The sequence below is a fragment of the Phocoena sinus genome, chromosome 1 (genome assembly GCF_008692025.1).
Source record: "Phocoena sinus isolate mPhoSin1 chromosome 1, mPhoSin1.pri, whole genome shotgun sequence".
NCBI lineage: Eukaryota > Metazoa > Chordata > Mammalia > Artiodactyla > Phocoenidae > Phocoena > Phocoena sinus.
In genome coordinates, this window is record NC_045763.1 from 180,124,987 (window position 1) to 180,137,437 (window position 12,451).

General features: G+C 36.2%; 1 protein-coding gene across 2 annotated transcripts in view; it reads right to left on the minus strand.

Annotated features, from left to right (window-relative positions):
* Positions 1-12,451, minus strand: part of KCNT2 (potassium sodium-activated channel subfamily T member 2) — a 373,439-nt gene that overhangs the window by 36,464 nt on the left and 324,524 nt on the right. The window contains exon 25 of one of the 2 annotated variants that reach the window (XM_032606832.1): positions 4,587-4,607. The exons of the other annotated variant lie outside the window; for it this stretch is intronic. Coding sequence (XP_032462723.1) covers positions 4,587-4,607 — 21 coding nt within the window. The remainder of the gene's footprint in view (positions 1-4,586; positions 4,608-12,451) is intronic. 2 annotated transcript variants of the gene reach the window in all.

Below are 12,451 nucleotides of genomic sequence, written 5' to 3' on the forward strand. Positions count from 1 at the left end.
CAGCATCCATGCAACAAGAAGTTGTGACTAAAGGCTTACTTTACTTCCTGTGGCTGGGTAAAGTGAAAGAATGATGCCGTGCAGTTTAAGATATTAAGTGAACAGAAAGCCATGACTATGTAGTTAAAATAAAACAAATAGACTGGATGTATTTAAATAGCTTCTTGCTAATAAGTGTGCCAGTGAGACTGTTTTTTCTCTTTCTCCCTCCCCCAAGCCACACAGCATGCAGGATCTTAGCTCCCCAACCAGGGATGGAACCCACACCACCTCCTGCAGTGCAAGCTCAGAGTCTTAACCTCTGGACTGCCAGAGAAGTCCCATGCCAGTGAGAGTCTTAAGTTAAGGTACGTAAATAATGCAAGTAAGAAATGCTTTCCTGACATTGAAAATAAGATAAGAATTAGTAGAGCTAGGAAATATTATAAAAAAGAATAATAAAATGGACTAAAAATATTCGAGTCAAATTTTTATAAAAGTGAAAGAAAATTACAGGTGAGCTGAGACCCATGGTGTGTGTGTATGTGTGTGTGCCTGTGTGTGTGTGTATGAATTAGAATGCACTTGAGGTTAGTGAATATATCTACTTCTGATAATATTACAAGGTATTTATCCAAATCACAGGAATACTTCCTATTATTTCATTTATAAATTTAAGTGTATTGACACAGACATTTTCTGAAGCAGTGTTATCCACTCAAAAATGAAGAAGCAGTGAAAAATGATGAGATGAGATCTATGTTACTCTATGTACGTTGGCACAGAATTGTTTGCCATTAACTATGAACGATTCACTTAACACATTTCTGCCTTTTTTCTAACTGTTGAAGTGATAATAATAAACCTCCCTACTTAACCTCCACTCTGCTATGTGTTGAGAATTGCCCAAGTTCACACACAGCTAGTAAAAGTAGGAGCCAACTTTTAAACACAGACTATCTGGCTCCATGTCTAGTGCTTTTACGGTCAGACAAACTAATTGAATATATGAATCTTCCCAGGAACAGGGACAGAGGAGAAAAAAGAATGGCTAGAATACAGGAACTTAAAATTGGGTCACAAGCAATTGACTTGGTATGACAGGCATCAAACATCCACGATTAGGCATTGTTAATCTGTGTGTATTACACAAGACAATGAAGGGTAGAGAATTTGGATATCGTAAATCCACCCAGAAGTAATTAAATCCAAGAATAGGCATGAAGTGTTCATGTCCACTTTCTGAGAAATCTTTCTGGTATGTTTACTGACTCATTCCAAGTCCCTAGATGAGAACATCTGGACCTTGGTGGTGCTCAGTAAATATCTGTAATTCTGGAAGATTATAAGACAGAAAGTATCTGGCAGATAATGAGTTTGTTATTCATGTGTAGGAATTAGAACAGAGAGGGCAGAGAACAAAAATTTGCCATCCCTCAACCCCGAAGTAATCATTGAAACCACAAGATACATTGAGTGCTACAAAGCCATGTGTTGAAAAGAGGAAAAGCCTTTTCCAAATCCCCAGTTTTGGTTCAAGTGGCAATTCCCACGTTGATTCCCAAACAAAGCTCTTTGGGATCTCAAAGCAGATGGTGGAAAAGAGAGAGGTGGCCGGAAATTGGTAGAAGCTCCTACAGGGAAACCTAGTGATTAAAAAAAACAGGCTCTGATGTCAGAAAGTGATAAAGTTCAAATCCAGGTCTGCTACTTCCTAAGTTTTTATTTTATCAAGTTAATGTGTCTAAGTCTCTGCTCATTTACAAGTGGGAATAATATCATCCACCGTCTTAGCCTGCTGGGCAGATTAAATAAAACAAGAAAGCGCTTAGCATTGTTCAGGGATCGAGATTAATGCTCTGGGAGAGATGACCTGCAGTGAACTTTAGCCCACCCTTAGGTAGATAATGAAGTACTTTCTGGAATCTAAAGATGAAGCCCCATCCTAGGGTAGGAGGCGAAGGTGATCGCTGCCTCTCCTTGGGGTCCTGCGTTCTAGAGCCAATCCCGAGAGAGGAGATTAGATGAACCTTCAGATGGAAGATCACAGTAGCAGCATCTAAAATGAGCTGTTACAGGCAGAAACTGAAGAGCAAAAAAGGGGAAAAAGAAATAAACCAGTGCAAACAGGGAAAATAGGAGTAATTCATGATATGAAAACTAAGGATAAGAGAATTTTAAGATGTAAGAGATAATGAACCCTGTTAAAGGTTCTACAGTGCTTAAACAAATTACAACTAATTTAAAAGGCCAATGATTTTGGCTAAAAGAGATTTTTAATAATTGAAGAACAGTATGGATAAAGTAGTGGGGGAAAAACTGGGAGATAAGGAATAGAATGGACAGCATGTATGAAGTCTTCTGAGAGTTTAACAGCAAGAGTAAAATAAGAAAAAACAGAAAAAAAGGAGAAAAATTTCTTGAGATTTGGGGAAACCTGAACATATTTGAAGGGAGAGAGAAAAAACCAAAACAAAACAAAACTAGAGGTGGAAAGGATGGAAATTGTATAAGAAAAAACTGGAATTACAAGGATAAGCATATTTTAATATCTAAAGTACAATTAGAGCTTTTTCTTCATAAAAAGGATTGTGAGAAGGATACTTATATTGGAAGACTCAAACTTCCCAGCAAATTAAAGGGAAGACACTTTATTTATATAGGGAATTGACTGGAGGATTTTGAGACCTCAAATAGTAACCATGAGAAAGAAAGCAATCAGAGGAAAAATGTTATGAGTCAACTTGTAATTGGCTACGAAAAGTCAGAAATGAGCCAAACCTTTGATTTTCTGCATCTGAAATGGTAAGTTAGAGAAAAGAGGAGATAGTGAAGCTTGACATCTGAATAAAAAGTGAAGAACAACATTTAGAATCAACATGGAAAGCTGCAATACAGCCAAAACCTACATTTAAAAAATTAACTTTACTTTCAAACATGAAGCTATAAAGTTTTTTCACAGATGAAAACTTTGTTCTTACTGGGACATGGTGTGACCACTAACTAGTGTTTCTACCACCATGGAGCAGATCTGGACTCACACCCTAGAAAGCCTTCAGTAGAGGCAAAGTGAAGCAACTTGGCTTGTGACATGTTCCTAAAATATTTCCTAAAATAATGTCTGCCAGTTCATTATAAATAAAATTAAATTTTATTTGTGAATCAGGTCAAATGCTGGTATAAATTTAAAATTTTAGAAATATATGTTTGATCTTATGTGAGCTCAAAGAACTACAAAACATATTCTAATAAAGCAACTGTAAGAACCCTAAGACGAGCTCCCCAAACTTTGCATGTGCCAGAGCTGTGTTCTGCATTGAACTAGAACTTTAATTTGCACCACCTGTGGTGGTATCTGGACGCCCTGAGCAGCTTCATGCTAAACAAACGTTCCTATTTTCTATGTACCATCATGTGAAAAAGGTCGGAAAGCATCTAAAACATTTTTCTTACATCCCAAAGTGAAGTCTCCTTAGTAAATACTTAGTAAATTCCAAAGGAATACATATATGGGAAAACAAAATTAGAATATTTAACAATATAATAAAGCTAGAGATTATTAAACCTTAAATAATTTAGGATGCTCAAAATAATTTAATAAACAGAATTTGCATTTATTACATGGATTCAAATCTATGATGTAGAGAAAACAACAGTCACTCTCAAAATGCTGGGTATTATGATAATACAGAACTTCTCTCCAAAATTCAACAAGCTCAAAAGTAGACTCGTACCTTTGGTTGGTAATTTTGGCACACAACTTTTACACTTGTGACTGTGTTCTCCCAGTGGGCTGAATGGTACCACTGCTTTGACATTCAAAATGCAATTTTTAAAGTTGAAAATGTTTATATTTGTAATAGTTTCTTTAATTCTATTTAATGCTTGGGAGTTTGTGTTAAGTACTAAGGCCATAATGACAATTATTTATCGTGATTTAGATGAAGAAAATGGAAAATAAAATTAAAAAATGCAAATCACATGAAGATAACATCAAGGGTTCAGGAATATGAGAAGTGTATGTAAACATACATAATGTATTATTAAGAATTTTTTTATTGTAGTAAATCAATGCTTATCACAGGTTAATATTATCAAACATTAAAGTGATGGCTTCTTCATGACAATAAATTAAAGCTATTAAAGAATAAATTCAGCATTAAAAAGTGTCCCAGAGGAATCCATCACAGGTCCTATTGTTCCCATAACCATTTCTAGGGGGTCCAGCCTACATAAGAAGCAAACTAAAGGTATGTTTTATATCAAGACCCCCATTCCCTTTCAGTACCAGCTGATTGCATTGAAGGTGGCACCTCCCTTGAGGACAATCTACAGCCAGTAAGTGACTAGCTGGTAATGACACCACACAGTAAAATATGTGATTGGATTAATACATAAACATAATTTGAAGACAAACAGGTAAGATTTGGAATATTAGGGAAATATAAATACACTAACTTGAAAATAGAGCATTTAAAAGCATTTCACCTTACTTGTTTTCTTTTAAAATATGAAATATTGAATTCAATCTTTAATATTCTTTTCATTTAATAACTGAATTAATACATTAGACAATTTGAGGAAAGGGAGACAAACAAAATACTTACTTGTGATGCTATTTCTCGACACTGACACAAAGCAAGGGAAAAAGAAACACACAAAATACAGTTTAAACAATGACTAAACAATACATACAGAAACCAATCAGTAACAGGACAATATATGACAGATACCACAGAACACATCATCTAATTATGTGTTTGATTAGTTATCATAGCACTTTTGAATACAATTAGGTAAATAATAAGCTAATATTTTTAAAATTTGCTAGAAAGTTGTTCTCGTTAGATTTTTTTTTTCTAAAATCGTCTAAGATTTGATAGAAAGTTAATGCGATGCTAATAGAAAATAAAACAATTGATAAAAGCTTATGAAAGTACTATATTCATGAGAGGATATTGACATAATCATTGATATTCAATAATCACTATTGGTATTAATAGCTGTACTATTTAAAAACCTTTAGACCTTATAATAAGATTGTTTTTTCACCTCTATGTATACATTTAAGTAACTTTATAGAAATAGATTTAGTTATCACATAGGCTATAGAGGATAAAAATTGATCTGCCCAGTCAACACATAAACCCTAAATATTTAGGGGTTATAAAAATCATGCTATCTTTTTATTAGGAATAATATTTTCATTCCTCAAAAGGTGGAAGTGAAATTTTCAATTATATTCTTTGGTGTAATGTAACTCAAGTCTAACCCATTATCTAGCATTCTCACTATTGTTACAAATATTAAAAATGCATAATAAATACATGAATATGGGCTCCTTGAAATTATTTGTCTGCAGAGTCTTAACAATTGGCCCAATGAGTGAGTGGATAAATGCAGAGAATGGGCAGCTCGAGTTTCAAAACTATTTTATCTAAATCCTTACTAAAATCATTGTACTAATGTAATTTTATAAAATGAAAACTTTGTTTTTTGGTTTTTTTTTTTGCCATATGCAGACCTCTCACTGTTGTGGCCTCTCCCGTTGTGGAGCACAGGCTCCGAACGCGCAGGCTCAACGGCCATGGCTCATGGGCCCCAGCGGCATGTGGGATCTTCCCGGACCGGGGCACGAATCCGTGTCCCCTGCATCGGCAGGCAGACTCTCAACCACTGCGCCACCAGGGAAGCCCGAAAACTTTAATCTTAATAATATATTTAAAATATTACTTTCCAATTTAAGGGAACCCTCCCTTACTGTTGGTGGGAATGTAAATTGGTGCAGCCACTATGGAGAACAGTATGGAGATTCCTTAAAAACTAAAAGTAGAGCTACCATATGACCCAGCAATCCCACTCCTGGGGATACATCTGGAGAAAACCATAATTCGAAGATATGTGCATCCAATTTAATTGTAAAAAGTTAATGGTTGGTAGATGGTTAACTATTACCTATGCACATTTTTAAAAAATATAGGATTTATTGATGATGAAGGTGAACAACAGAGTAACATACTCCACAAATGTATTGGTTATACTGTAAAGCTGTTGGTATTTTAATATGCTTTAAAATGACCTCTTTCTAATTTCTAGTAAAATCTTCACTGGTTGTGGTTCACTTCAAGAAAATGTGATTTTCACTACACTGGAAAACTGAAGGCAAATACAGTTTCACATTTTCTTACAAAAAATGAGAATAAATATTTTTATTAATTCAGAAGTTTTCAGATTTTGGAAAGTATCATATACTGAATAGTAGGTAATACCTTCAGAGGGTCTTGGGTAGTATTTTATAATAAAAACACTTCTGTAATGAAAAACATGAATATTCATTTTAAGGGGAATAAGTAAGTATTATGAAAAGTCTCAGAACAGTTAAAGTGAGGTTTTGCCACCAAATCAGTTTAGTAAGCTTTCTGAATTTGAGAATTATGGAGAAAATATTGTGGACAGAAATACTGTTCTCCTTTGTCCCCAAGAGAAGCACGAGTCCTTGTTGATTCTCTATTTATTTTTTGAACCAGAAAAGTATGGTATTTGTAAAACTTCCCTGAAATAGACATGTAGAGAGTGGTCTATTCCAGCTTGGTGTTGTACAATTAGGTGAAAAGGGGCTGACCCAGCTGTACCCTACTCTCCACGGACTGATTTTCCAGTCCCTGTACGCACCTCCACTGTATGTTTGTATGAATCCTCCTTCCACCAATTTATAGCCCACAAGGAAAAAACTGAGTAAGTGTGCCAGGGCTTTTATAAATTTCATGATTTTAACTATGTGTATTTTTTTATCATCACGTGTCTTTGAAAAGACATCTGCAAAAGGATTTGGTGCTTCCCCTCCTCCCACAGCCAAAGCAGTGACATAATTTAACTTTTTTCTCTATACACCAAATATGGGAAGATATTGAAGTCAGATTAGGAAACGATGTGGCATGAAAACCTGCATCTGCCTTTAAAATGTATTTTTTTTCAACTCCATGAAAAAACAAGGAAGCAAGACCTAGATTTTTTATATTAGTTTATCCCTCCTACATTCTTATATGAAATGTTGGCATTAAATTTAAAATATTTCATATATTTTGAATAGAATTGAATAGAATAGAATTGGATATTTAAAAGCATAAACTGAAGAAAGGATCAATGAGTCTGAAAATGAAAGTTTACAGCTGGAAATGTATTAGTTGTTTTTATTAGTTATACATACATAGTTTAAATAGTCAGAAAATGTTACAGTTTGTTTTGAAAAATAGCAGCTCCCACCATGATCTCTTCTATTTTCCTCTGGTAGGACCCAGCTACTTTTACCTCTTTTAGCCAGACATGTAGGTCGTTATCTTTGTGTCTCTATATAACATGCTTGACTGTCATTTCTTAATTTTTTTTTGTCAGTTTCTACTTTTACCTATTGACTTCTCACTCTGGAAGTGTGAGAAGTCACCCACCATTGCCATATCCCATCATTTCAAAATGGTTGAAGTATAATTTTGGTTAGATCAAAATTCAGGGCATATTATGACTACAATTTACAGCTGAAATACATGGGAAATGTGGTTACTATTCATTGCCTGCATACTTTTTTGATGTTGGTGATATTGTATTCCTAGAGTTAATTAATTAATTTTATTAATTGCTTCATTAGATTTGTACTTGGTAATCCACCCTGAACTCTTTGGCAATTGTCTAATCTTTCTTTAAGACAGTGAGATGCATCATGTATCCTACGGCTTCCATTTTCCAGAAGAAAAATTTTCTGAAGCTTTCTGACCTGCTCAGAAAGGTTGCACTTCTTGCCTGGTGGTCCTTTCATCACCTTCTTGACTTTTGCCTTGGCCTCATACTTGTTGCCAGGTTTCCATAAAATGTCTGGTTTCTTTGCATACATGATTACTTCCTCAGTTTACTCATTCATTTTGGTGGAAGTAATTTCCTTAGAGAGCAGGCATGGGAGCATATGTTTGGAGAAAATTTTGAAATATGATTAATCCTACCCTAACACAAGTTTGGTAGTTTTGTCTGAATATGGAATTCTAGTTTGGAAATAATATTCCCCCAAAATCTCGAGGGCATTGTTCCATTGTCTTTTGGCTTGTAATGTTGCTGGTTGAGAAATCCAAAGAAATACTTTGAATGTGACCTACCCTTTGGTTTTCTCTCCCATCTCTTTAAAGATCTTCTCTTTTCCTTCAGTGTTCTGAAATTTTATGATGCTGTGCCTTAGCGTGAGCCTATTTTATTCACTGTGGTGGGCCTCTGGTGACCCTTCCCATTTGGAACATGTTCTGTTCTAGGATTATTAAGTTATTAAACTGATATGTCTTCAATTTGCTTTCATTTCCTCTTTAGGGAAGTCTTAAAATTCAGATCTTAGACTCTTAGACCTCCTGGACTAGTCCTCTAATTTTATCTTATCTTTACTATTTTCCATGTTTGAATTTTTGCTCTAGTTTCTTGGTGGTTTCCTCAGCTTTATGGTACAAACTTTTTCACTTCTGCTCACGTACTATCAATCCCCAAGAGTTCTTTTTTATTCTAAATGCTCCTTTAAAAATACAGCTTCCTATTCATCTTTTATCCTTATAATATCTTATCTTTCTAATAATATTAATTACAGCTTTTCAATATAGAACTTCACTAATACATATTTGACATATCCTATAATTCACCCACTTCAAGTGCAAAATTCAAGGATATTTTAGTAAATTTACCGAGTTGTACAACAAACACCATAAAAAGATTTTAGAATATTTCCATCACCCCAGTAAGTCCCATCATGTTCATTAACTGTTACTCTCCATTCCCTCCACCTCAGCCTGTCTTAGGCAATCACTAACCTACCTTCTGTCTGCATATATTCACCTTTTTTGGAATTATACAATATGTGGAATCATACAATATGTGGTCTCTTGAGTCTATTCTCTCACTTGACATAATGTTTTTGAGGTTTATCCAAGTCACAACACATATAAGCATTTTGTTTCTTTTTATTGCTAAATGATACTCCATTGTATGGCTATACCACATGTTGACTATCTGTTCGCTAGCTGAAGGACTTTTAGGTTGTTTCTAATTTTTGGCTATTATGGATAATGCTGCTGAGAACATTCATGTGCAAGTCTTTGTATGGATATATTTTCATTTCTCTTGGGTAAACAGGAGTAGAAGTCTTTATTATATTTTATGTTTTATATTTTCTTTTCCCTCAGTGATCTTTCCTACAAGTTCAGTTTTTTCTTTCTGTTTGTTTATTTTGGCATCTCTATTTCATTCTATTCCCTGAAATAGGGAATTTTGAGTTGTCTTCTTATATTAAGAGTATAGGGCTAATTGATTGAAAGCTCTGGGTGGGGTGTTTTTAGTGTGAGTTTCATGGTCCCCTGACTAGATCATTGACCTGGAGACTCTCCCGTGTCTGTATCATTAGGCCGTTCACGTGGCTTGGTCAGATTACCTGGGGAAGACTCTTCAATCTGCTGTTGAAGGGTAAAGTACACAGAATGTACCTTTGCACTTAGCTCTGTGAATTCACTGTGGTACTACTGCCTGCAAACGTGCCGTGTCTCCCAGTCCACAGACCATCTGTGTACCCTCTTCATAGAGTCACCTTTCAAACTGCCCCTGCAGGGTGAGGGACAGTAACACAGCTCTGTGAGCTGTTAGGGAGAATGAGGACCTGTGAACCATCTAAGAAAGAAGATGCCAGATGTTTCAATTCTAAGCTGTTGTTGTTGCCGTACGTGGGCCTCTCACTGCTGTGGCCTCTCCCGTTGTGGAGCACAGGCTCCGGACGCACAGGCTCAGCGGCCATGGCTCACGGTCCCAGCTGCTCCGCGGCATGTGGGATCTTCCCGGACCGGCCCGTGTCCCCTGCATCGGCAGGCGGACTCTCAACCACTGCGCCACCAGAGAAGCCCCCAGTTCTAATTATTGAATGGAGTTTCTACCTCCTGGAATCTGGTGTCCTTTTTTTTTCTCTGAATTTTTTTCTTTTTCTTTATTTTTGGCTGCCTTGGGTCTTCGCCACTGCACGCAGGCTTTTTCTAGTTGCAGCGAGCGAGGGCTACTCTTCGTTGCAGTGCGCGGGCTTCTCATTGCGGTGGCTTCTCGTGTTGCAGAGCACAGGCTCTAGGCAGGCGGGCTTCAGTGGTCGTGGCACGCGGGCTTCAGTAGTTGTGGCGCATAGGCTTAGTTGCTCCGCGGCATGTGGGAACTTCCTGGACCAGGGCTTGAACCCATGTCCCCTGCATCGGCAGGCGGACTCTCAACCACTGTGCCACCAGGGAAGCCCTGGTGTCCTTCTTTAATTAAAGTAAGAGAAAAATTGGCATTTTGGACAATGATAAATTATTTGAATTCTAACACTTGAGTATTCTCGAACCATTTGAAATCTGAGAGAGATGGTGGAATATATGAGCCACTCTTCCATTTCATTAGATCCACTAAGCTCTTATTCTCTGTTTTTATATAATCAGGAAAAAGAGAATGTTTTCCCCTTTGCACAAAACCCAATGTCTTTACTGAGTTAATACTGAATTGATGTTCCCCTCTTTAAAAAAAAAAAAAAATAGAACATCGACTTAAGGGATATTCACCTTATTGGTACTTTTGCATCTTGCAAAACTATAATTAAAGATAGATAATGTTCATCATGTTATCTATCTCTTAAATAACTCTAAATATTCAATGTCTTAAATAAGGAAGCACATAATATACTCATTCTTTTAACAGTGATCAGGAAAAACAAATCTTTCTCTAGATGAACTTACACCCTTTTGTGTATCAAACTACAATTATTATAAAACTCAATAGTTCTATTTTTGATTATTTGCCAGGAAAATAAACGTAGAACTCCTTTTCAACTGTAGCAGTCACTTCATTTTAAATGTAAAGTAGCATTAATTTCTCTGCCCCTATTAATATATTTTGCTGTAAAAGTGCTTGAAGGGGCTTCCCTGGTGGCGCAGTTGTTGAGAGTCCGCTTGCCGATGCAGGGGGCACGGGTTCGTGCCCCGGCCCGGGAAGATCCCACGTGCCGTGGAGCGGCTGGGCCCGTGAGCCATGGCCACTGAGCCTGCGCGTCTGGAGCCTGTGCTCCGCAACGGGAGAGGCCGCAACAATGAGAGGCCCGCGTACTGCCAAAAAAAAAAAAAAAAAAAAAGTGCTTGGAGGTCCTATTTTTATCTTTAATTATTTAAATTGCCTTTTTTTCTATAATAGGCAGAATGTAAAATCTAAATAAAAATATGTGTTCCAGAAGATGAACTGAATTCAGTATAGGAAGACAACAGGTATTACCCTCATTTAACCCAGTATCCTTTTATTTTTCCAAGGAGGTGTGTTTTTAATATAAGCTAAAGGGTTGGGGGTTTATAAACATTTTGCTGGTTTGTGATAGGAAGAAATGACCAAAATGTAACATTAAATACTCCTTGATGACAGTACAAATACTCAATTACTCTTTCCCTATCTGTACTGTAAACAGCATACAACATCCCTTAATAATACATAATGACTGAACATGGATATGAACTTGACCAAGGGCAGAATTTACCATGTTCAAATTCACAAAGTACATATTATAAGATAAAAACAGGATAGTATTCTGCTGTGTGAAAATCTTCTTTTTTCTTATCAAGTTCAAATAAGAAATGGTTAATTGCTTAGGTCTGAAAGCACTTCTTTTCTCTTAACCTTTCATCAAATAATAATTTTTTGGATGCAGTGTTCTTTAAATTTTAGGCGTATCTGGCTAAGCTGTCCTACACATTTAACTTTCTGGTATGTTTCTCCCATCAATCATTCCTGATTTTCTCTGATTTTGTCTTGCTCTTTGTGGTGTGAACCACGGGGACCACAGCCAATGACAAACTCAGATTCAGTAGCAGAGCTGGCAATAAAGCTTCTTTTAGCACCTCTGAAGCTGCAGTGAAACCACTAAAGAGCATCTCAGAAAAACTGAACTATTTTCTTCTGGCCTCAATATCACTTACTTAAATGTCAAACTATAAATTATATCAAGAAAATAAAAATCTACTCCATTACTCTTATGCTTCTTATTAAAATGCATGTAATTAATCTGAGCCTCATAGTTGAGGTTCTATTTTGCATAAGACCAAAGAAAGAAATGGTTAACCAAAATTTTGAATAACTTTGAGGTACCTGAAGAAGAAAAAATCTTTCAAGAATATAAACCGTAAGTTGGAACCACATAGTGTGACCAAATTAAAATGTGAATATGTTTTTGGTCACACGCAGGCATCAGAAATTCTGTTCCATTTTCATAGGCTCTAGTTTGCTTTTATAATTACTGAGCTTTCCTCTGAGAGGGTCTGGCACTGATCCTAGAGTTTTTTCTTAGCTTCAAAGTAGTCCTCAACCTAGAGTTTGAAAAATGTGAGTTTCATGCTTCCTAACTCATCTTTGTTTTCCCTCTTTCCAAATGCTAATATGTGGAGTTGAAGATTATATTAGA